The 25,487-nt window shown below is 37.9% G+C and overlaps 1 protein-coding gene across 1 annotated transcript in view; it reads left to right on the top strand.

Annotated features, from left to right (window-relative positions):
* The window catches only part of dock11 (dedicator of cytokinesis 11), a 102,014-nt gene that overhangs the window by 11,259 nt on the left and 65,268 nt on the right, over positions 1-25,487 (top strand). The window contains exons 4-12 of the mRNA XM_059354314.1: positions 1,536-1,618; positions 4,864-4,930; positions 8,039-8,134; positions 9,161-9,295; positions 11,059-11,242; positions 13,745-13,824; positions 16,306-16,389; positions 16,620-16,760; positions 19,866-20,135. Coding sequence (XP_059210297.1) covers positions 1,536-1,618; positions 4,864-4,930; positions 8,039-8,134; positions 9,161-9,295; positions 11,059-11,242; positions 13,745-13,824; positions 16,306-16,389; positions 16,620-16,760; positions 19,866-20,135 — 1,140 coding nt within the window. The remainder of the gene's footprint in view (positions 1-1,535; positions 1,619-4,863; positions 4,931-8,038; positions 8,135-9,160; positions 9,296-11,058; positions 11,243-13,744; positions 13,825-16,305; positions 16,390-16,619; positions 16,761-19,865; positions 20,136-25,487) is intronic.

Consider the following 25,487-nt stretch of genomic DNA (forward strand, 5'->3'; position numbering starts at 1 on the left):
GATGATATTGTAATTTTTGTACTGAAATGAAAATATATTATTTTGTGGATTGTACACTGAATTTTCACCTCTCTGCAAAGGTACCCATAGATCTACTTTCTTAAGCAAAACACTTTATTAAATAATATTTAACATTGTTATACATTATTACATGTTATACAAACAAATAATTACATTGTCAGCCAATTATATAAATGGTAACTGAGAAAATAAACAATAAATTGGAAAAAATAGATAAATAAACATCATTACTGACTGACTAATACAAAATTTAAAAAAGGAATTGCTAACACCATTTCTAAATCATGTCAAGCAACATTTTCTGCATTATATATTGTATTCTGCTAACTTTATTTACTGCAATAAAACAGTACATTTGCATCAGTGATGTAGACATTTTAAATCAAATTAAATGTTCAAATTATTATTATATGCATGCTATGCGGTGAGTGGTGAGTGCATTCTTAATCAAATCAGTCCAGACAAATTAAGCTAACAGGCTAAGCTAGAATTAGCTAGCTAACAAATCAAGATACCAACGAAATAACACGCTCATGCTAGCGGCATTATGCTAACACCAAAATTAGCGTTTTGTCATACAATTATACAACTTACATCAAAGGCAAATATATGATTAAACATAACTGGTTGTAAGTTACCTTACAGGCTGTGCCCAGCATCGAAAAACATGCATGTAAGAAATTTTCATAACGGGCACACATGAGACAGCATGTAAATCGATACCTTGAGGCATTTGACAGGCCAATAATGATCTCAGTGAACCGATACATCTTGCAGGCTCTATAGAAAAAAATAAAAAAAGTATCAATGGTATTCATAATTGATGTTAAATCTTCTCAGTAATATAACCTTTATTCCCTTTACTAACCAGAATGTGGACATAACATTTAACAAACATAAAAATTGACTTCTTGATGACTTCACGCCAGCCTTCATGACACTGAGCCTAAAGTGGCCACTTGCAGCTCATAAAGAAACAGATATGCACAGACTGGTAGTAAACACATGCTGTACTGATGATATATTGCATTAGCAATGAAAAACAGACTTGTATTCTGGCATGATGTGGATTCACTGTGCTGCTCTGCCAGGCTCTAAATCTGTGTTCCTCCTTCTCCAGCTCTCATGACTGTGATACAGCATGGAAACAACTGTCATTGGGATTGTTAAAGCAGATCCAGGCTTACTCAGCATCTATCGAACAAAGATCCTTTCAGCTGACTTAATTGAGAATTTCTGCTTGCAGTTGTACACTGAATATGCAGAATGAAAAACATCTTGAGTAGAACTATGTAGAAGGCACAACAAGGGGCAAAGAGTTCTTCTGCTACTTTGCTTTGACTTTTTTTTGGGTTCATAAATAAATGATACGAAGCTGGAATTTTCCTCCATGAGTCACAGTCGGAGGGAAGGGCTGTGTGCTCAGTGAGGTGACTTTGCTGCCATGGCATGCCTGTATATGTGAGAATATCTGCTGCCCCTAATCCAGCTCTCTGTGTTGATCTGTTTGGCAGTGCATCAAGATGTACAACACCGACTGGCACGTAATCAACTACAAATATGAGGCTTACTCTGGTGATTTCCGCATGTTGCCAAGGTAAGAAATACAACTTTAAGGGCTCAGATTTAGTGCAAAACAGCATCAGAGGTCTTTACTGCCAACTATGGACAAGAGATTTACCCTGCTCATGTGGGTCTGCTGGAACATGCAACAAATCACTGTTTTTGATATTAAAGGAAACAGTCGCCATCTTTTATGTGCATGTCACATCAGCAGGACGCATTGCGCTCAGGCAGCAAGTTGGCTACGTTACAGGAGTTTTAAATACACAAAATAAAGTCACATAATGTCGGGAAAGGAAACATTTTTACACCTAAGCAGAAAACTTCAACAGTACAGGCTGTCGATTCAAGTTCAAGACTAGTGTATTTGACGTATTACCTCATCGTTAAACAAACAAATTCAACTTCAATTCAAACTAGACAGAAACAAAATAAAACTCACCCAAACTACCTCTGTTAGGCTTTCCACTGTTCTAATAATCACCAACTCTGATTTCGAAATTAATCCTTAACCCTTAATAGGGCACTCATTGAAATACTTGCAAATTCCAAATTTCAACCCTAGAGAATATTGGAGGATATTACATACTGCCAGAATGTGTAAAAAAAACATATGGACCCGGGGGAGGGGGATAATATTTTGAAAAAAAAGTGTACGAGATTAAAGTGGCAAATCTACAGGGAAAAAGTCGCAGATTTATGAGATTTAAAGTGGTGAATCTGCGAGAAAAAAGTCACTTTAAATCTCTTAAATCTGCAACTTTTTTTCTTGTAGATTTGCCACTTTAATCTAGTACATTTGCAAAGTCACTGAAGAATAACTCTGTGTGTACGACTGTTTCTTGCAGATTTTTTTTCTAAATTTTTCATTTTGACATTGGAGGTCAAGGTCAATAAAGTTAATATTATTATATTATTATCATACTGATTGGTCAGATGTCATATCCATGTGGTTTTACGACCAAACAGAGAGACATGGGGACTCCATTTTGATATCCACTGAAGTTACCAAATATAGTTCTTCGTCTGATAAAGGGTTAATACACCAACCGAGATGTGAAAATATGCTGACTCCACACGCTGTTTGTCCCCGTTATCTCTCTCTGCCTGCCGGATGCTTGTTACTCCGTTGAGCAGTGGCTTGTTGGCAACTCTCACTCCTCCTCCCGAGTCCATTAATTCCATTAAATAAGCAACTTGCATTGACAAAAATCGCACCCTCAAATGGCCCTGCACTCGGTCGTCTTTTCCAGTTTGTCTTCGGGAACCTGCGAGTCTCAGCACACGTCTGTCCAAGTGAGGAGTAAAACTTTCATGCACAGTAACACACAACCAGCCTCACTCAGTGTTGTCACCGGCATCCAAAAACGGTCCACACTGTTATAAAAATTAGGTTTATACAGTGTTTCAGGTGTTTTAAATCCTACAATGAGTATGGGACATTTCTTTCATTTCTCATTTCTTACATGTCTTGTTTATACTTCTCTATGATATATGATATGACTTTATTGCTGAGGCTGGCAGGGTGAGGTAAGGTTCAGGTTAAAGTATCAATAAAGGAAGTCTAGAACAGAGTGAGGATTAGAGACAGGTCAGAGGACATTTAGATTGGGGATATCCTGATTACTGATTAAGGGAACAAAGGAAAATGTCTAGATGCACTGTATGCAAATTGTCTGTTAACAATTTGCAAGGGTTAGGACAGCCCATTATCAATAATAGTATAAGAACCAACTGTTAGAGCCCCTCTGGGAGCCTTTTTCTCTGTAACCCCTCGTTGTGTGTTGCACTGTTAAACGCTCCTTCTTGTACAAGAATAATAAATTCTAATTCAACTTTACTACTCCGAATCCAATCTTCTTTATTGAAGGGTCATTCTAAAAAATTCCTATAACACACACTGACTTTCATTACAGCAGAATCGTTTAGTTTGCATTGACACCAGAGGGTAATTTGCGCAAAGGCACCAGCAGTCGGTTTGCTCTCGGCAGCTGAGGTTCTGGAGGGTCCCTGCAGGCCAAGTCCTCCCCGCTGCAGATGCAGCCTTGGCCTCTCTCCGGCTGAGAATATGGCTGTACAGCCAAACACAGTAAAATGTTCACTGTAAATAAAAAAGTTTTTGAGCAGCATTGCACCCCAAAGCTACCAAAGCTGAAATACATCTCTTGTTCTTCTTTAACCCATAAGAACCCACGGTGACACCCGTGTATCAAGCACTTTAAATCTTCTAGAATCTCCCATATTCAGCTTTATTCTTCACCTTAACTCATTAAATCCCGAAGATACGTATACTGTGTGACTGGAAACAGAAATGTGTAAAAGTAGCTCATTTTAAAAAGCTTATTTTTTGTTACTAGGCAAAGTTTAAACCCATTTAACAATTCTAATCCATTAATAGTTGTGTCCTGTGTTGCATTTAACTTGTTCTGACCATATTTCCTGAACAAATTAAAGTCACAATTTTGATAAATGTTATGGAGATGCAAAATAAAAAGGCAAATTTATGTCTCTGTCAGCAGAAAATGTGTCTAGTTTTTTTCTATTTTAAAATAAGAAATATCATAAACATAAATGCCATAAACGCCCATTGTACCGTTTATGTCACATCACAGATCTTTGACATTTAGGGGTTGTATTTTTTTTTTTTTAAACATAAGAAATGTGTTCTATGTGGTCCACTTATAGAAAACATCCTTTAAGGATAACTGGGTCTGGGTTGTTATGGGTTAAACCCATTTACATCACCAAATTTGGTAGCTGGGATCTGGCAAAAAAAATGATTTTGCAGCTGCGCCCCAGAGACACAGAGAAGATCAGCAAGCCATTTTCAATCTATAATCCTAATTCAGATAAATAGAGATACAGCCTTTTAATAGAGCTTCAGCTAATGCTTCGGCAGAGTAGAAGAATTACTGCACCCAAATTGAAAGGACTGCACAGAGTTCAGCCATATTCTCCTCTCCAACACAACAGGTGCAGCCCAGATGTTTTTAATCCTCATTGAAATGGCGATAAAGCTTCCTAAAGAAATTATTTTTATCACTGTAACCTGCACTGGAACCAAGAGACATATGCAGTACAACATTTTCCATATCCCAGAAATAAAAATAAGGCAATAACAGACAAGGTGGCTCATGCACAGCCAAGGATACAAGACAAGCAGTGATTTGTTGCATGACGAGTACAGAGAGATCGCAGACCCCACCACAGGGGAAGTACAGTAGGGAAGGCGTTGATTTATTGAAGACTGCTGACCCTCACTCGCTTGTTTTTTCAAAGCAAAGGCCTGAAGACAGACAAGCTGCCAGCTCACGTGTTCGAGATCGACGAAGACGCCAAAGACGAGGTGAGTGGAGGGGCCTGAGCGCCGTTAGATCACAGACATTGATCTCTACAGTGAGGATGAGTGGCCTGCTATTGACTCAGCTGGCCTTTTATTGCATCGTGCATATATGCACAGCTTTCATTGATGTGCTAGAAACCCTGCACGCAAATTGAAACGATCCCTTTAATCTTTTTGAATCATGCAGATAAGACGCTAATTTGACTAATTCAGCGAGGCTGCTAATCCTGAAAATATGAGCACTGAACTGGTAATTGTGCCGGAAAGCTCCCTGTGACTTATGGTCTGTCAGTGTGACCCCCTCAGAGACTGAGCGTGGTGCAGTGAGACCAGTAGCCTTATATGTCCTATAAATAGCCCTCATCGATCCTCCTCCTCCTGCCCTCAGGCCGGAAGCAGATAAACTTAGACAGAGAACGGGTTTAATTGAAGGAAAATAAATGCTGCTGCTGCCAGGACGAGAGGACAGGGAGGAGAAGGCTCCATTACGTCTCCAAACGGGCCTTTCTTCTGTTACGTCACCTCTGCATTATCATTTCTGGCTCTGAATGAAGGTCTTGGCAGTCTAGAGGCAACACTATTTAACCATCATTATATATTTCTTTTGTAGAAATGTTTGCTTTTCTATCTCCTTTATATAACCTTTTATATCCATTGCGATAAAATAGGAATAATGCACTTAAGGACATTAGATGACACTACCATTGTTAGGGTGTGGCGAGGTGTGTTTGCATGGTGGTCGGCCCCTCACTTGGTATACGTCCAAGGGAAGTATGGTGGCCCTGAGAGCTCATAGTGCTCCAATTTAAGAAAACACATGCAAATACACAAAACACAAGCAAATTGAGAAAAATCTTCATCAATTTGACAACACAAGTGCAGCAAGTGTTTCCAGAGGACACTTAAAAGTGATGCACACATCTGGACACGCTTGTGATATTATCACGTTATTTCAAGATAATGATAATTTCACGTTATAACGATCACAGTATGCTAACGTTAGCCGGCGATCGATATCGTTCTAATGTTAGCGGGCTAGCAAGACCAAGACCAACTCGGTGCCGTTGAGAGAGACCAACTACAACGTGTATCATTCAATTATTTGATTTGTTTAACTGCAATGTGATTGATACGGGCTAGCGGGCTAACGCTAGCGGGCTAACGCTATATATCACGTTATGACATGAAAATATCATTATCATAAAATAACGTGATGATTTAAACGTTATAATGTTATAATGCGAAATTATCATTATCTTGAAATAACTTATAATAGATAATATCACATGTGTGTCCAGACATGTGCATCACTTTTAAGTGTCCTCTGGAAACTCTTCTGTTGTGTTGTGGTCTATTTCCAGCTCATTTTCCTATTGTGTTGTGTTGTGGTCTTTGTAGTGCGTTTTCTAAATGCTGCGCTTGTGTTGTCAAATTGATGAAGAATTTTCTTTTATCAATTTGCTTGTGTTTTGTGTATTTGCGTGTGTTTTCTGTGGCAGCGGTGTGAGCTCTCGGGGCCACCTTAAGTAAGGACTTGAACAAGCTATGGGAGGAGAACAGGCAGCCAATTAGATTACAGGACAAAGCTGGAGAGAAGAGGGGAGGAGATGACGCTTGAAGGACAAGATGCCACTTCAGTGTTATTAAGCTCATAACACACGTACACACTTCAACCCTTCCCACGCAGTGTCACTACCAGGGTTACATTAAGTTAATTAGCACTCCTTGTACTGTGCATTCCTCCAAGTAGCTGCATGCATTACCCTGGAGAATGTGTGTTTATATGAGAGGGACTTTTCCCTTGAGATGAATGTTTGTGCCTTCTGTGGTGCAGATTATCAGTCCCAGGATAGTTATGAGATAGAAAGGCTGCACTGACAGGACTGTATGAAGGATGAAATAAACAAATAAATGTAGAAGTAAAATAAAAATCTATATAAATATTTTATGCCATTGATTCTAATTTCACACTGTTAGACAAATACATTTTGAAAGACTAAAAATGCCATAAATAAAAATAAATAAACAAAATAAAAAAATTAGCGGAAATTGTATGTTTTTACATTTATTTTATTATTTATTTAGATATTTCTGACACAAATATCTATTTATTTATTTCAACTTTTTTATGAATTTTGTTTATTTCCAAATTTTCTTTTACATTTCCACGTCTTTATTTATTTACAAATGTATTTATTTATTATGTATTAATTTCTAAATTTATTTCAACATTTCTTATTTATTTCTACATTTATTCATTTACTTCTGCATGACTTTTGTCACCCAACAATGTCAAAATGTAAATTACCTGGGTGGTCCTTACATCACTCTAAAGCTGGCAGAAATAAATAAATAAAATAAAAAACAAAAAATAAGAAATTACAAAAAATAAATTATAATAAATACATGTGGAAATGTAAAAATAAATGTTTAAATAACTAAATAAATGAATAAAGTAAAAAATAAAATACAGATATTCCCAAATAAATAATAAAATGAATGTATAAATATATAATTTCTGTTCATTTTTTTATTTTATTCATTTATTTATTTATTCTATGTATGGTATTTTTCGTCTTTCATAGAACTGAATGACGATAGACCCTTTTTGGGAAACCAAAGAAATCCTCCTGATAAATGGATTTGTCTGGACAGTGTGTGATTAGAATCAATGGCATTTTTTTCTGACTGAACTGTATTTATTAATGTGCTGTGATCAGCGGACATTTCAGCCACTAGGTACTTGTACACAAACAATACATTTGTATGCAGATATGGCCCTAAATAGTCTAAAAATAACAACCTTGAATAACATTAAGCTGTTGAAACCAATGACCTGGTGAAGAGCTCCACTATGACAGATAAAAAAAGGAACTTAGAAAAATGGCAAAAACTTTTTTTTTCTTCACCTCTTCTAAGTCATAAACACAGAAGGGAAACAGAAAATTAGGTCATCAGATTTTTTTTCTTGCTTCCTCTGAGGGCTTCCGTAGTGTACCATGTGCAAGCGAACATTGTGATGCGTAATATGTAAGAATCATTAACCTGAATTAACCTGCACAATAAAGTCTGTCTTGACTGACATCCAATGTTTGTGTTTGTGTGTGTCAGGACACGGCCTCGCTGTGCTCCCAGAGAGGAGGCATCATGAAGCAGGGCTGGCTTCAGAAAGCCAACATCAACAGCAGCCTGTCTGTCTCCATGAGGGTGAGTCAGCAGCAGACCTGCTGTCTGTTATTCATACAACATAACAGCAACAAATGAAACAACAACAGCAAAACAAGGGCTTCAAAACAGAACGAGGGAGACGGAGCAACTCCTTCTCTGTGGCTTATTTGCCATTAAAACTATAAAATCTCTTTTCATCTTCTGGATTATTCTACCCGACAATATATTGTTAATTATACTCAAGAACTGTGACATCATTGTCAGGTGCTACATTCACACTTTGGAGGTTTGGGTTTTTTTTGTCGGTTTTTGAATAATTTTCATTCTGGCACTTAAAAAATATTTACCATGCCATGTTGGTATCTTTTTTTCCCAACTAAACCTTGTCTGCTGTATATGACTAAATAATATTTTTTTCACTTTGACTTACTGGATCGACTTTTTGAACCCAAAATAAATAATAAATTAACACAATCAAACTCAATAAAGAATTTTAAATGTTGGTTACAAATTTAACATATCCGAGGAAAAATTAGGATAGCATCTAGTTCTATATTTTTTATGCTGAATATATTTGATCATATCTCCGGTTTTACTTGGTCTATCATCATCAAAAACAAAAACTGGCATGGAGCTTCAAGGCAGTACTACAGTACAGAGCAGGAAAAACTTGACGCTTACGGAATATACCATTGTGTGAGGGGGTGAAAATGAGATACTACTGTAAATAATTCACAACTAAGGTCAATTTTAATTAGAACGCCTACCTTCATCATTACATGTGGATATTTTATAAACAAATATAATAAATGCACTTTAAAAAAAACAGGCCATGTTTAGAGGGATTGTTTGGGATAGTTAAGTGGGCCACTCCAATTGCTTTGGCGGGCCAGAAGTGGCCCGCGGGTCGTAGTTTGGGGACCCCTGGTATAGAGGGACGCTGATGTCAGGGCTCCATGCTGCTTCATTTTTATGATGTGACATCAAGAAGCCGAAAGCAAAGGCGAAAACAGAAGAAACCACGTTTTATTCTGCATTTTTCTAATTAAAAAAAATGATTTGCAGGTGTTCAAAAGGAGGTACTTCTACTTGTCTCAGCTCCCCGACGGCTCCTACATCCTCAACTCCTACAAGGACGAGAAGAACTGCAAGGAAACCAAAGGGTCCATCTACCTGGACTCCTGCATCGACGTTGTTCAGGTACACGGGGCTGGAAAGAATCAAAGACGCATCAAATGCACGCTTGAGATTACTGCACTAACAGACGTAGCAACAACTCTTAAGCTTCCAATATGCCACGCTGATTATTTAATTAGTATCGTCCTGTGTGCCCACTGTGAGTTTTCAGCTTTTGGCACAAGCTCTCACCCTCGTGAAAGTCAGTGTGTTTCCTCGTCTCTCCACGCTCCAGGGGCTTCTTAGCGGCTTTGATTGGATAGATTTACTGCATTCCATTGACTTGGGCAGAAAAAGTCCCGTTCTAGCAGATTATGAGGGGCCGCTGCTGTCGGCTCATGGCACAGGCTGGTACCTCATTCAGGTCCGCACTGAGCAGAGAGGCTGCCAGGAAGCTTTCAGTTGGATGAACACATTGAGAAGATGAATGGGAAGAGTGAGGAGACTCATTGTGCTGAGAGGGTTTCATGTGGGAGCTTGTGGAGCGCAGTATGTTCCACCTGAAAGACAGCAGCTTTTATGTCACATAAAAACAACAACAGCAACAGTCTTTTTTACCCCACAGTTTTACATTTTTTAGGCCAGACATGGATCAGCTGTTTCTAAGTTTCAGTGCCATTTTGAGACGTATAAAGTTGGAATCATTTTCTTTTCAGACACAATCGTCTGTTAACCCTTCATCAGGCAAAGAACTATATTTGGTAACTTCAGGTAATATTTCGAGAAAAAAGTTGCAAATTTACTAGATTAAAGTGGCAAATCTACAAAAAAAGTTGCAGATTTAAGAGATTTAAAGTGGCAAATCTGTGCGAAAAAAGTCACAGATTTACGAGAAAAAAGTGGGAAAAAAGCAACTTTTTTCTCCCAGACTCTCCACTTTAATTGTGGTTCCATTTTCATTGTGATATGTTTGGAAGAGGTTGATAAATACAGTTTTGAGACGATATACACTTTATCTGACATGAATAAATAACATGGTCACAATCATTTCATGGAAAGAGGCAAAAAATATTTTATTCCAACTTTATGGATGAGTGTGTAGTTACAGAGATAATAAATATTAAGTTAAAAAAAGAGTAATAAATTAAATAATAATTGATGAATACATAAATAAACAATTAGAAGAAAAAAATAAGATAAGTTAAAATATTTTATTAAATCAGTAACTTAATAAAAAATAAAATAAAAATAAGGACTACTTAATTAAAAACTAAAAATTATTTTAAAGAAAAAACAACTATATTATTAAAAATAATAATAATAATAATAATAAACAATGGAATATAAATAAGTAAATAAATAAAATAATTAAAAATATAGTTCATTAAAAATAAAAATATGTTACTAATTAAAAAACTAAATAAAATAAAAATCAGCACAGACAACAATTTTTAGTGAGAACCTTGTCTGTTTAAATCCATCTGAATCTCATTGTAGAGGTACTCGTCACACAACCTTTTGTTCAGAAAAATACACAGTCGTCCATAGAGTTGGAATAAAATATTTTTTACCTCTTCCCATTAAATGATTGTGACAGTGTGATTTATTTTTGACAGATAAAGTCTCAAAACTTTATTAATCAATGTCTTTCAAACATATCACAATGAAAGTAAAACCACAATTGCGACGATTGGCTTAATGATATTAACTATCCTGTTACCGTAGCAGCACTCTTCTTATCACTAGAATATAGGAAGATCTTTTACCCATTGTTGGTGTTTTGTTTGGGCAGGAAGGTAAAACAAAAATTCAGTGGATATCAAATACAATAATTCTTCCCCCCTCAGAGCCCTAAGATGCGCCGCAATGGCTTCGAGCTGAAGATGCAAGACCGCTACAGCCACTTCCTGGCTGCAGACAGCGAGGCAGAGATGGAGGAGTGGGTGGTCACACTGAAACAGGCTCTGCAGAGCACCACTGAGGCCAGCCAGGACAGGAGGAATGGTACAGAGACACTGGACTATAGCCTGGGTGAGTTCTACATCTGAAAGCTGACATACTCAACAGTCATGGTCCATTTATCTACAATAATAATAATAATAATAAAAGCATGGTTAGACATAACCTCTGAGCCTGTTTCAGTGGTGGCCAGGGTTAAAGTAATCCCAGTGGAGGGCGTCCAAACCTCCCCTGAAGGTAAAGAGTCTGAGCCCTGTGTTATGACATTTTAATGGCTTCCATATTACAGTGATGCATAGGCAATAAGTAGCCTTATAGGGGACTTATTATGCTCATTTTCTGGTTTATACTTGTATTTTGGGTTTATACTAGAACATGTTTAATGTTAAAAACACACTTCCGTGGTTTCCCACAGGATTTTATGAGACTGTGGTGGGGGGGGTCCCAACCATCAAGGGGGGTCCGGGTCATGCCCCCCCCAGAAGACAGTCCAAGCTCTTTCAAACTTGATTCAAGCGTTCCAGTTGACATTCTTATATCATGATAAGTTGAAAACGAATCGACAATCACACCGCTTCCGTTATGAGATCATGTTCCCCTTGGGTCCTTCAAAACACTTTAAATCTCGCACAAGTTCAAGCTGGAAGACTCTCTGCTATAGCCTCTATAAACAGGAAATGACATATCACTGTTGCTAAGGACCTGGAATTTGTCCAATCACCAACAAGCAGTGTAGTCCTACTCTTTCTGTATTCTGAAATGTTTTTGTGTTTTGTGAAATATTTTTACATTTTGTTAAGTGTTTTTGGATATTGTGAAATGTTTTTGAGGCTTTTATTTATTTATTTATTTATTTTAGTTTGGAAAAGCGCTCATTTCGCAATCAATACTTCACATCAATACTACTGCAAGTACATTCACATAACATTTTGCACATTCAAAACAAAGCATTTGTACTATTTTTGATTAATGTTTCACGGCTTGACTCGTCCAAAGTGTTTCTATAATATTAATAAGATGAATTATTTACAAATGAACCTGGGAAGCTCTTCATCTTATATATAAAACAAAATGGAATATATGCATACATGTATATAAATAAAAATGAGCTAAAGTCAGACCTTATAGGTTTAATGTACTCATTCCACTTGGTCCAAATCTGGAAAAACTTTTTGATTCTAATGTTTTTGAGTTTCATGAAATATTTGGACGTTTTGTAAAAACACTTTCAGTGCCTCATAAAAAGTAACGTTTGCATGGCCAATAATTCTATGGTCTATGACAGGCCACAGTCTAGGTAATTAATGGGAAACACTCTACTTTCATACTGTCTCTGTAAATCTACCTGCATTCACGCTCTGTTTTAGTGCCTGTCTCTTTAAGCCCAACTCCAGAAAAAGTCCATTCTGCTCTGATTGGCCAGTGTTTCCAGAGCTGTAATGATTGAAACGTTACTCTAATACAGAAGATGATGCATTACACACTACTCCATTGGTATGAAATGCTGGCCTTGTTGGGAGCATAATGTGTATTTTTTCTTTGTAAAATTAGTTATTTACAAAGCTAACAGAAACATTTAGCATTAGGAAAATTAGTTTGCGAATATGTTCAAATTTGACACAGTCAAAAATGTGTTGCTGGGACAGAGAACGAACTGGATGAAAATGTATTTTCTCCAGATGTGTCCGTCTCAAAAATGCAGTTTCAGTGTGAAAATGTTTGGAAGATATTTGACTTTTGAAAATTGTTCCAGTATTTACTTTGGTTTCTCTGGGGCCAATTGGAATGAACAGACACATGACCTGCCACTCATCTTCTAAAGGGGCTTGGAAGTGTTGAAACCAACGTGATACAGATAGAGGAAACAACTAGTTTTAAGACCGTTTCTGGATACAGACTGCCTGCATTTGCATTTGGATTGAAAGTCGTGATACTTCCACATTATTTATATCTGACCTTTATTATTAAGGTCCTGCCAGCAGATAGATAGCAGCTTCTACATTAGTTGGAAATTCTTCTAAAAGATATCCAGCTGGGCAGTTACAAGTAAATCAAAGCTCAGGAATCTGTTTCCTGATGTTACATTTATTCTTTTCACTCTTTAGTTTAATTCATTCTCTCAAGTGTGTGTTTCTTTAGGGGCAGTTATGGTGAATTGTTGAACTCATTGAGCTGTGGAAGAATGCCAACAGTTTCATGCAGTTCGCCTCTGTCTTGCCAGCATCTGCCAGCCCTTTTTCCCCTATATAATAATATACTCTGCATAATGTTCTAGTGAAACCCAATAGGCCTAGCTTGGTCAGAGATACGGATGACTGAGAGGCTGTCCACAAAGATGGAGGGGCACTTAGGGTTCACTCAGTCCATCGTGTGTCACCTGGGAATCAGCAGAGTAGTGAATGGCCTCCTTTTAATTTGGCCAGCAGACTGTAAGACATTCGTTTGTCCATCTTGGCAGCGTAAATTGCAGGCAGCCGCATAGAAAGCCATTAGGGAAAGAGCGTGTGAGCAGAGCGGGTCTTTGTGCATTCTCATGATCTTCATTCATGTCTGATTACTGTCTCGTTCAATCAGATGACGACACAACCAGCCAAGGTAAAGGTGAGAGCCTGCTGGAGAGCCTGGGGAGGAGTCTACATCCTGAACTCATGAAGGTATGATGGATGGATGGACTGATGGATGGATGGATGGATGGATGGATGTTTATTGTTTATTGTTAAAAAGATCCCCATTAGCTGTCACCAAAAGTGGGACGAGCTAGTCTTCCTGTGGTCCACAAGACAAAACAAAAATCACTTTACAATTAAACATTGTAGACATTATTATATACGTCATCAGAAATCATTCTGAATAAGTTATTACATTCATTTCTATTACATTAATTCTCACTTTCATACAGTAAATATGTTAATTCACTACTCACAAATTTAAATAGTGCATTCTCAAGTAATAATTAAAAGATACTTTACTATTCAGTTCACGTATATTCAGTGGGCAATTATTCCAATAACTGATAGCACGATAAATAACTGTTCTCTTTAAGGCATTTGATTTTGGACATGGTAACATCATCTGACCACCATTAGCTGACCTTGTCACATAACAATGAACCTGATCAAATCTGACAATTCGGTTATATAAGAAAATGGATGGATGGATGGATGGATAATTATATCAAATTAATTTGCTGAGCTAGTGAGATATAGATATACAGATATTTACCATTTGACATTGGAAATGTGTATTTTTTTGTTTTTAGCATATACATGGTATTTTGTTAGGTTTATTAAAGGGATAGTTCCGATTTTTTTGAAGTGGGGTTGTAGAAGGTATTTCCCCACAATAGCTGCAGTAGTTGATGGTCTCCGCATTCCCAGTTTTGGAGAACCAGAGGCGCTCCAGGCAGGAAATAATAAATGTATTGCTGCAGATGGGGACTTCAACAAAACATATTTTAACCACCTAAATAAAGGCCCACCCTAAAAATGTTAAACCCATTTATGTGTACCCCATATTAAGAATATGTCCACCAATTTTTGTTGCAACGGCTGTAGATAGCAACAAAAATTGGTGGATATATTTTTAAAATAGGGTACACATTAAGGGGTATAACATTTTTAAGGTGGGTCTTTGTTTAGGTGGTTGAAGTACGTTTTGTTGCAGGCTCCGTCTGCAGCAGCACATTCATTTGTTTCCTGCCTGCAGCATACATCTGGCTCCCCAAACTGGGAACTACTGCAGGTATACATTGTGGATAAGTACCTCATACAACCCCACTTTAAAAAATCAGAATTATCTCTTTAACCCTCTTGAACACGAAGTGTCAAGCGTCAAGATTTTACTCACTGTGTTCTCATTTTCCGGGGCAATATACAAGTTTTGCTCCTCTGTGCAAACAGTACAATCATGGCTAGAAAAAAGGGAGAACTCAAATATGTATTTTGTGTAGTAGTTTTAATGCCATAAATCATGAAAAAGGAAAAATGCAACTTTATTTTATTTGATAATTATATTTACTAAAATTGAGGGGGAAAAAATAATCTATAAATAAAACAATCTGCCAAGTGCCAAGTGTTACCAATATTGGGAAAAAATGGGGGCTCCAAATACACATTGAAGTATTTCACATTATTACAATGTACTTCCAACCTCTCTTGTCCTCTCCTCTCAGCTCTGTGTAAACAGCCTGCAGTTCAGTTGTTGTAGTTTCCCTGAATTTTTGCCACGTGACTATTGATCTCAGCAGAGTCACAAATGATAGTGATGTTTAAACAAGACATAAGAAAGTGATTTTGAAGAAATATCACTATTTTAAGCGTAGATTTTGTTTCGTCACACCTGATTAGTTCAAAGGACAATCGGTAATGTGAAAATTGGACGCTAATTTTTGTTTAATTTTTATTTTGAGCTCTTTGCCATGCCTTTAAAACCCACTCCCTGGTCATGGGGTTCATGTCATTATGTTTAACTTGATAGAAAAAAGAAAAAAAAAGCTGTTTCCTTTAATGACAGCAAGAGAAGACATATCTCATCTCTGAGCATTTGTACCCGACCACATTCATAAGCTCTTGTTTATAAATGTCGACATGATGGAAGAGCTACAGACGAGCTCTCAACTCTTTTGTTGGACTCTCTGTGTTTGAGTCTTAGCCTGAGAACAGCAGTGTTTATCCTACAGAGACTGTGCTGTTTTAATATGTCTATAAAGCCAGAGCTCCACACAGACAACAAAGCCCTCTGTGCTCTGTGCTGCTGTTTCACTGCTGTTTGCTCTGGGCCACTCCAGCACAGCTTTTCCCTCTCCACACACAACATCACTTGTCTGCAGGCTGGTCACAGTGAGAGCAGAAACAAAGGGGATGGGAAGCAGGGAAGGAGACGGATTAGAGCTCTTACCGTGACCTGAGGGTTTGATATGTTTGTCTCCATTAGATGTTCTTCTTCTCCTTTTGTCTGGGTCTGTCTCTTAGCTCCTCATCTGTGTCTGTATCTGTGTCTTTTTTTTACCTTTGAAACCATTTTTCCAGACCAATAAATATTTTAAAACTAAAAGGCACCATTTTATCAAAATTTCAAGAATAAAGTGTGATTCAATACATTCATAAACTAATACATTTTATTCTGTGTGTCTGCAGTACGCCAGGGAGACCGACCAGCTCAATAAAATCAACAGGAATGATGGTAGACAAAAGCTTTTCTCTCTGGATCCTGAAACACAGGTATACAAGATGCTTCTTTAAACACTCTGTTATCCCATGATTTATTTATTTCACTATCGATTCAGACCGTTTGATTTGTTTTCCTCCCATTTCCGCTGTTTTCCTTCTCCTTTGTCCTCTTCCTCCTTTCACTGCTTGCATTCTCTCTCCTCTCCAATCAATCAATCTTTCTCTACTCCTTGTTTCATCTCCCTCCTTCCCTCCTCTCCTCCCACCTGTCTGATATCCAGAGGCTGGACTTCTCAGGCATCGAGCCAGATGTGAAGCCGTTCGAGGATCGTTTTGGCCGGCGTATTGTGGTCAGCTGCCACGACCTGACCTTCAGTCTCCAGGGCTGCGTTAGTGAGAAGGGCGACGGTGTCCTCACCAATGTATGTCGATTTATTTTATACTCTGCTCATTTAATACTTTCTATGCATGGCCATACAGCATTATTATTACACTGGGAAAGAAAAATCTATGTAATTTACGGTAAAATGTCGTCAGCTGTGAAAAATACAGTGAGAATACTATCAGTCAAAAGTTTGGACACACCTTCTCATTTTAATGGTTTTTCTTTATTTTTTATTACTTTCAACATTGTCGATTAATACTGAAAACTATGATGGAACACATTTAGAATTATTTAGTTAAAAAGTGTTCAGAGTAAATCAGAATAGGCGTTATATACATTTAAGTTATTATTATTTTATTATTATATTAATGTTTTAGATTTTAAATTCTTTGAAGTAACCACCTTTTGCATTGATGACAGCTTTGCACACAGTTAACAGGTGCGCCTCGTCAAGAGTTAATTTGTGGAATATCTTGCTTTCTTAATGTGACTATGATGAGACCATCAAAGCTAAATCATCTAAAATGTAAAACATATTCTGGTTTGTTTAACACTTTTTACTAGATTTTTACTTTTACTTTTTACTGTTTACTAGATAATTCCATATGTGTTCTTTATATAGTTTTGATGTATTCAATATTAATCTACAATGCTGAAAACCTTTTGCTTTGATGCCAGCTTTGCAGACTTCTGTTATTCTCTCAGCAGCTTTATGAGGTGTCACCTGGGATAGTTTTCAGTTAACAGGTGCGACTCGTTAAGAGTTAATTTGCTTCTTAATGTGTTTGTGAACATCAAAGCAAAAGGTGCTACTTTGAGCATCTTTTCATTTGTATAACACTTTTTTGTTGACTAAATAATTCCATATGTGTTCCATCATAGTTCTGGTGTCTTTAATATCAATCTACCATGTCGAAAATATAATAAAAAAATAAAGAAAAAATATTGAATGAGAAGGTGTGACCAAAGTTTTGACTGGTACTGTATTATTATGTTTATGTTGTGCGGTGAAATCTGTTATTTAGATAAAATAATCCCGTAATTTTTAGGTTAATTGTGTGCTTGTGACATTATGGTATTTCTTCATTTGTTTAACAAAATGTTATATTTTTACAGTAAAACTGTGTTTTCTTCATTTATCACAGTAAAAAATAAAGTGTGTGGCTTTTTAAATGTGTAGAAGAACACAGAACAGTAATAAATATTGGATCCTGATGGATACTGTCAGTGTGCCTGGAGATTTAAATAATCAGTGAAGTTACCCTGCTGGGTCTCTTGCGTAAGTGAACGTCTTGTCCCTCCCGGAGGAACACTTATCGTTCTGGCTGCAGTTAAATGAACCTAAATGAAAAGAAATGGCCCGAGCACTGTCATAGTCACTGCTGCGATGTGCTGTCACTTCATGCACGAGCAGAGCAGTTTGCTCAACAGAAATATGGACAGGGAGGCATATGGACAGCATATAAAGAAAGGTAATGGAAGATGACACTCTGATAAGTTACATTCATATTACACCCAAAACACACACATAAATAGATAAATTACACACCCTTTGCCCCTGGCGCATCACTTTGTGCTCAGATTGTGCGATGCTTAACTACCAAAAGTATAGTTGGACACGCCCCTTAATGTACTTGCACCATGCACTTTAGACCATGCACTATAAATGGTTTAAATAGTGCCCTATGTCTGTATTTATCTAAGCATATCTAATCACAACACAGTCCTCCTTTTAACACCGCACAACTTCCATCATCCTGGCCCTCTGCAGTGCTGCCCCAGATAATAAACCTTCATAATTCATGTGGGCCTGTCTGGAGGCAAAGAAGGAACCAGGCCAAAAGATAACAAAACTAGATTTTGTTGTTATATTATAAACTGAAATCTGTAGTCTTAACTTTTTCAGTCAGTTTTTAGCAAGCATTTCCACACACTTGTGTTGCTACAAGGTGTTAATTTTTTTAGCCAGAATCACCTGAGCTCTAAACTTTGTTGCTCCACATAAACAAGGACTTCTGCAAGAAGTCAGTCTGATGAATGGTGGAAATGTGATGAGCGTGTGAGCACCGCCGTCAGAGTGGATTTCTGCAGTCATAAAACATTGCGTTGCTTTCTGGTGCATTAGAGCGGCTGGTAGGAGAATTGAATTGACTCATATTTGTGGTTTGGAAGCAGCATGCTCTCTCTTTCCCTCCCCCTCTTTCTTCCATCCTTTCCTTCCACAGTATCCAATAGGTTTAATGTTTATTGGAGGGAGTAAGGCCTGTCCATCATGTAGGAAACATTCATCCTGGCATAAGTGCACAGTCATTCAAAAACGTGTGGGCGGCGCTACTGCAGAGCCAACATTGGCTTCCAAATTAGGGATTAGCCATGGTTTATTTTTGGAGTCTGATACACAAAAAGGCAATATTTTTCTAATGTTTATACAATAAACATTGGAAAAATGTGCTATTTTAATTGCTGCACATTGAATAGCATGGTAAATTGAAATAAAAAGATACAATTCATACTAATCTGTGAATTTTAGGGGGTTTGCCAGCTTCTTAAAGCAGACTGAGGCAGGTTTTATACACATTTGAGAAACAATAAAATGTGAGCCAACACACTGAAGGACGCAAACAATGAGTTTTGTCTATTGCTTTGCTTTTCTGTCACATTACATGCACATATGTGTATATAAACCCCATACTGAAACAAGTTCATGCATCCAAACATGTGATTTTAACCTTGAACTTAATTTCCCACTCATATAAGGTTAAACTGCCTTTGTTGTGTTACCCTTAAGAAAACAATATAAGAGCAAGAGTCAGACATTACAGAGTTAACAAAATTATTCTCAGTTCCCCAGCAAATATGCAGAGTGAGTGAACTTGGGGTCATCCAATGTAAAGTCCTCAATTTTTGAAAAATGAATAGCTGTGGTGAATTTTTAATGGAAGGATTACACTGATTGAAGCTGGTGTGAAATGTGATATATACAGTAAATGACCCGGGGATGTTATAAACCCTGGCTGATGTATTCAAGTGTCAAAAGCCCTGAACCCTCTCTCTCTCTCTCTCTCTCTCTCTCTCTCTCTCTCTCTCGCTCTCTCTCTCTCTCTCTCTCTCTCTCTCTCTCTCTCTCTCTGCTGAACCCCAGGTGGAACCGTTCTTTATCAGCCTCGCTCTCTTCGACGTCTCCAAGAGCTGCAAAATCTCGGCCGACTTCCACATTGACCTCAACCCGCCCTGCGTCAGGGAGATGCTGACCGACACCTCGGGCCAGATCTCTCCTTCTTCTGACTCAGATGGTGGGGGAGGAGGAGGAGTCAGGGAGGGAGGAGGCATGGTGAACGGAGACTCTGTTAAAGGGAACGGCCTGCCGCTTCTTCAAAGGGTGTCGGAGGCTCTGCTGCGCTTCCCTACACAGGTAGGAACTTGGCTGCAATAAGACAGCTGTGTGATTGAGGAAATGATTCATTGATAGGGAACAGAACTAGGTGTGGCAAGCGAATCATTGTTGGATAATTCATATGAATCAATGTGAGAATAACACAATGTTCCATCCTGTTTGCGAAACATATTCTGGCACCAATGTCTTCATGATTCTTGTGTAATGTTTATTGATATATATACGTACATACTTGGAAACTTGTTGTAAATGTGGTTTATCATGTTCGAGTCACTTGAGTTCTCTTACCAATGGTATGAGAGTCTCACTTTCAGTTTGGGATCCAGCTACATAGCATATTTCACGTAAGCATTGTTGGCTAAAGAATGGAGAGTAGATTTATGTAACCTGTGGAAGATGTCCTAGTTGATAAAGGACTCAAAAAGAAACGCTGGGCGTGGCTAGAAGAAACTGGGTAGGACTGGAAGCCTTTTGGAAGTTGGTGCCAGGCGCTTGTTACTGCGAGAAACTACTGTATGCCAGTTTCCAAACAACAAGCCAGCTACATTGATACCCATGGCATCGCACCATTTTACTTAATTGCCGAAAATATTCAAATAAGGCTGCAGAAAATATAAATATACACAGAGTTAAACTGGTAGCAAATTTGATTGGTAAAGGCAGAGTTATGGAGACATGAATAGAACAGTGATGATAATATTTTGTGTTTTAATCTTTAGTCCAGTTTTTTGCTACAAAGTTTTCTCTAGTCTAAATAATACCATAGAATTTTGCTGTGTTGTATTATATTTATACTTTTCAATTACAAACAAAAGTCACTTGGACTCTGCTTGTGTGGCTTATTTTTCAGACAGCATTTGGCAATAGCAGTAATGTTCGCGAGCAACCAAGCTAAGGAAGCTAACTTTGCTACACTGTGTGAATATGGTGGTAGTTGCTTCATTAGCTGATGAAATTATTTGAAAGTGGTAATTATAATAATTAGACAGCTGTGTGGTTGAGGAAATGAATCATTGTTGTATCATTCCTACTGATGAAGGTGTGGATAACACAATGTTCCTTCCTGTTTGCGAAACATATTTTGACATCAGTGTCTTCTTATAGGAACCAGCAATAGCAATAATGTTAGTGAGCAAGCAAGTTATTGTTAGCCAGCTAGCTGTGACTTGGCTATGTTGTATGGATATGGTGGTAGCTGCTTTGTTAGGTGATAAAATCATTTGAAAGTGCCAAGCTAGCCAATTTATGGACCAGATCAGGAGTCTCGATGAGTTAGCTGACTACATCCACTCAAAACTGTATGTCGCTAAGTCACAGAGCTAGCAATTATTACTTGCTAGCAAATAAGCTAACGCTATTGTTAGCTGTTGGTGCTGTAGGGGAGCTGAAGATATGTAAGGCACTCAGGAGTGTGCATTAACATCAAAACTGACCAAAGTCCAAGTAGAAACCAGTCTACAGGCTGTTACTGTCTATGTAGAGGTGACTTGCTTCACAAAGTACCTTTAAGGTACTTCATGACATAGGTGAATACATATAAAGGGAAACAATCTAAAGCATGCAGTGTAAAAGCACATTTAATTGAATTTCTCTGTCCACCCAAAAACACCAATACATTGACTCCTTGAAACAGCAGAAAATAGAGACAGAGGGAACTTAAGCCCCGCCCCCATTGGAGGGGAAAAAATGCATCGCTCTCCAGTACCTTTGCATTGAAAGAAGGAGCCTCCTCGTCAATTCTGTCTGTTAGCAAACAACAGAAAACATAGAGCTAACATTAGCTTGCTAACAGCCGACCTGCCCTCTCTGGTAGACATAGAGTGCAAAAATAAACGTGTGGCATGCTTAAATCTAATGTTTCTGGGGCACCGATAGTTTTCCCCTCCAGTGGTCGCGGTCTTCAGAGTATGACTATCTCTATTCTATTCTATGATCTGCAGTTCAAAGTGTTATATTTACAGGAAACCCCTCTCTGTGGTGTGTCCTCAGAACACCTTTCAGTAAGTCTTCTGAAACAGAAACACACCTAGGAACTAAAATTGAATTGTAACCATCAGCCGTGGAACATTATTCACAACCTCCATTCTTCAAAGGTCAGGTTGTAGTTGGAGGCTGTCCTCAGTCTTGCCTTGCTTTGAAAATGTCCTCACACAGCTCAGTGAGGTATGTCAACGCTCAGCATTCCCATTCTGACTGCAGCTGGCCTGGGTGGAACAAGGGATAAGTGATCAGTTGATTGATTCCTTATTCCTCTTACGTCAGCGGGCTGAAACTGTGATGATTGAGCTCTTTATCCAAGTCCACAATAAGACTCAGTTCTCACATTGGACTCTCTCTTTCGCGTGCTGTGCTTTCAATTTTCATTCCGTTGTAGTATTTCCAGATGGTGAGTGTGTCTCCAGACAATGCTTGGTCCATGACCAGCTTTTAAGAAACTCCGAAAGAATACACAAGACCTCAGTTTAGCTCATTCAGCTGACATTTGCAAGTGATTTCAGGAAATCCTTTTGGTTTTCCAGTTTTATGTCAGCCCTGTGTTTGATGATGTCAGCTTTATGTCTTGTCACTTCTCTAGTCGAGAGTTTATTTAGGAAATAATAATGGCCATGTGTGGGTGTTACTCTTGGCTCTGGCAAACTGCAGGTGCTGTGAGATCAACACACACACACACACACACACACGGCCCGTTCTTCACCCCTTGGCCCTTTAATATGATTAAGTCACTCAGCAAGACTTGTGCCTGTTGTAAATTAGCAGAAGTTAGGTTTTAAAACGTACTCAGATACCCACTTTCTGTTTCCGTGATGAGAGACATGACTGGGCTATCATGGCTGCAACTTGAAACCAGAAACAACTTAATAGAAGAGAGTCAAACAAGTACATAGAGCAGAAAGAGTAATTTATAGAGGATCAGCAACTAGTAGCAGGCTAGAAAGCTGCAGACATAAAATAAAAGAACTGTTCCAAGACTAATTTATAGACTTAATGTTACATTCTGCCAACCGACATCTGTGGAAGTCCTACAAAAGCAGAACACACACATACAAACACGTGCATACAAACACAGCAGGCTCTACCTCTGTGATTAGTGTGCTATTATAGCTCAGCAGACCGCAGTTTAATTTAGGTGCATTGGGTGTGGTCCAAGGACGCAGCCTGCACTTCTTATATCTCTCTCCACTGCATCAGCAGCTCTCGGGAGCCTCTGTTCCAGCTCATTACATAATTCTCAAATCTAATATGTCTGAGTGCTAATGTCACAGCGTTCCTCCTCGCTCACAAACCAGAATCTGGTTGCAAAAAAAAAGAGCCGTTTCCGAGCGAAATGTCAAATTTGGGAGCTTGTTTCCGCATGTTGTGCAAAATGCATGGCAACAAATCATAGTGTCAAAGTTTGAAACAGGGAGCAGCTGTGTGTGGTTGTGTTGGAGATCAGTGAATGAGGGCAGACGGGAGAGGATGGACATGATTATGGCTTGGAGTGTATCCAGGGAGTGTGTCTGTCTGACTGGCACCATGCTATTCTATCCTAAGATGTGTATTATTGATGTGCAGTTTGTGATGTCTACATCTATTTTGATTTAAGGCTACATTAGCCGCTAGGTTGGTGCAACTGCTCCCTCGGTAGTGCCACTCGGTTTCATTGCTTATGCTGAAACTTTAATGATTTCCTCCTGCTTTTATCTAGCTTTCTCTTCCCAGGAACTCCCATTGAGCTTCTACATGCACAGAATATTAATATGAGCTCATATACTAATACGAGCAGCATGGTTCTGTCCCAGTGTAATTTCTGTCCACTCAAGATTGTTTGTGTGAAGTGACACTACAAGTTTAAACACAGCCCCATCGCACCAGACCAGAAATAGATGTGAGCACTATGTGGTTTTCCTGTATAACTTCAGCTGACAGCAGCCACTTCCTTTTTTCTCTTGCCCCTGTTAAAAAGCAGTCGATGAATTTAAGGTTGAACACGAAACGTTTCAAGTTTGTTGATGATGATTGCCTATTTATTTGAGTGCCCAGCAGTTTAGATGAAGTGGTTTCTCTTCAGAGCCATGTATCTAACTAATGAGCCTCTGTGGAAGCCCATTACCGCCAGTCAAAGAAAAGAAAAAAAGATTAAAAAATGTCTTATAAGTTATTACAATGAGAACCTTTCTCAAAAGACGGACAGAGTATCTCAAAGTAGTGACTGAGTATCTCAAAAAATGCCAGTATGTTAAAATAGTGACTAATTTTGGAAAATAATGGCTTAACATGCAAAAAAAGTGACATAGTATGTTGAAATAATGACTTAGTATGTTAAAATAGTGACTTAGTTTGTTAAAATAGTGACTTAGCATGTTAAAATAATGACTTAGTATATTCAAATAATTACTTAGTAAGGTGAAATAGTGACTTAGTTTGGAAAATAATGGCTTAATATGCAAAAATAGTGACATAGTATGTTAAATAATGACTTAGTATGTTAAAATAGTGACTTAGTTTGTTAAAATTGTGACTTAGTTTGTTAAAATATTGACTTAGTATGTTAAAATTATGACTTAGTATATTCAAATAATTACTTAGTAAGGTGAAATAGTGACTTAGTTTGGAAAATAATGGCTTAATATGCAAAAAATAGTGACATAGTATGGTAAAATAATGACTTAGTATGTTAAAAATAATGACTTAGTATCTCAAAACGACTTAGTATGTTAAAATAATGACTTAGTATGTTAGAATAGTGAATTAGTATCTCAAAGTAATGACACAGTGACTTACACCGTTGTGCCGTGAGACACGTCCAGGTGTCCCGTGAAATTTTGTAATAACCATACACTATTAATGTAGTGTGACTTACAGCAGTGTTGCCAAAATGAGTGCCTGCTGCTGTTAGCAGGAGATCATCATGTCCTCATGTAATCTCACATTAATGTAATAACTGCTATTTTAAGTGTGGTTAATTTTAAGCGGGCGCAGTCAACATCACTTGCACCTGCTGAAACAACCTATACAGTCTATGGAAACAACCCATAACGACCCATAAGAACCTTTGGTCAACACCACAGACATGTACTGTTTGCGGTTGTAAAAACAAAAGGCTGCACTTTCATTGAATTTAGGCTACAAAACCACAGATCTAGGTTTAGTGCAAAAAAATTCCTAGTAAGGCATTATAAGAGACAGTTTAAAAAATAAATAAATGTACGGAAATGCTGAAAGTGAAGTAGTCACAAGGTTAATGCGACCACTGGAAGTGACATAGCTACATAAATATGTGAGGCATGGAAATTCAGTGATGTTTAAACCACATTGTTTGTTTGTTTTCACGTTCAAAGGAAAGAGAAATAAACATTCAACGAGTAATAAGAGTGGTAACACGTGTTA

The sequence above is a fragment of the Centropristis striata genome, chromosome 17 (assembly GCF_030273125.1).
Source record: "Centropristis striata isolate RG_2023a ecotype Rhode Island chromosome 17, C.striata_1.0, whole genome shotgun sequence".
NCBI lineage: Eukaryota > Metazoa > Chordata > Actinopteri > Perciformes > Serranidae > Centropristis > Centropristis striata.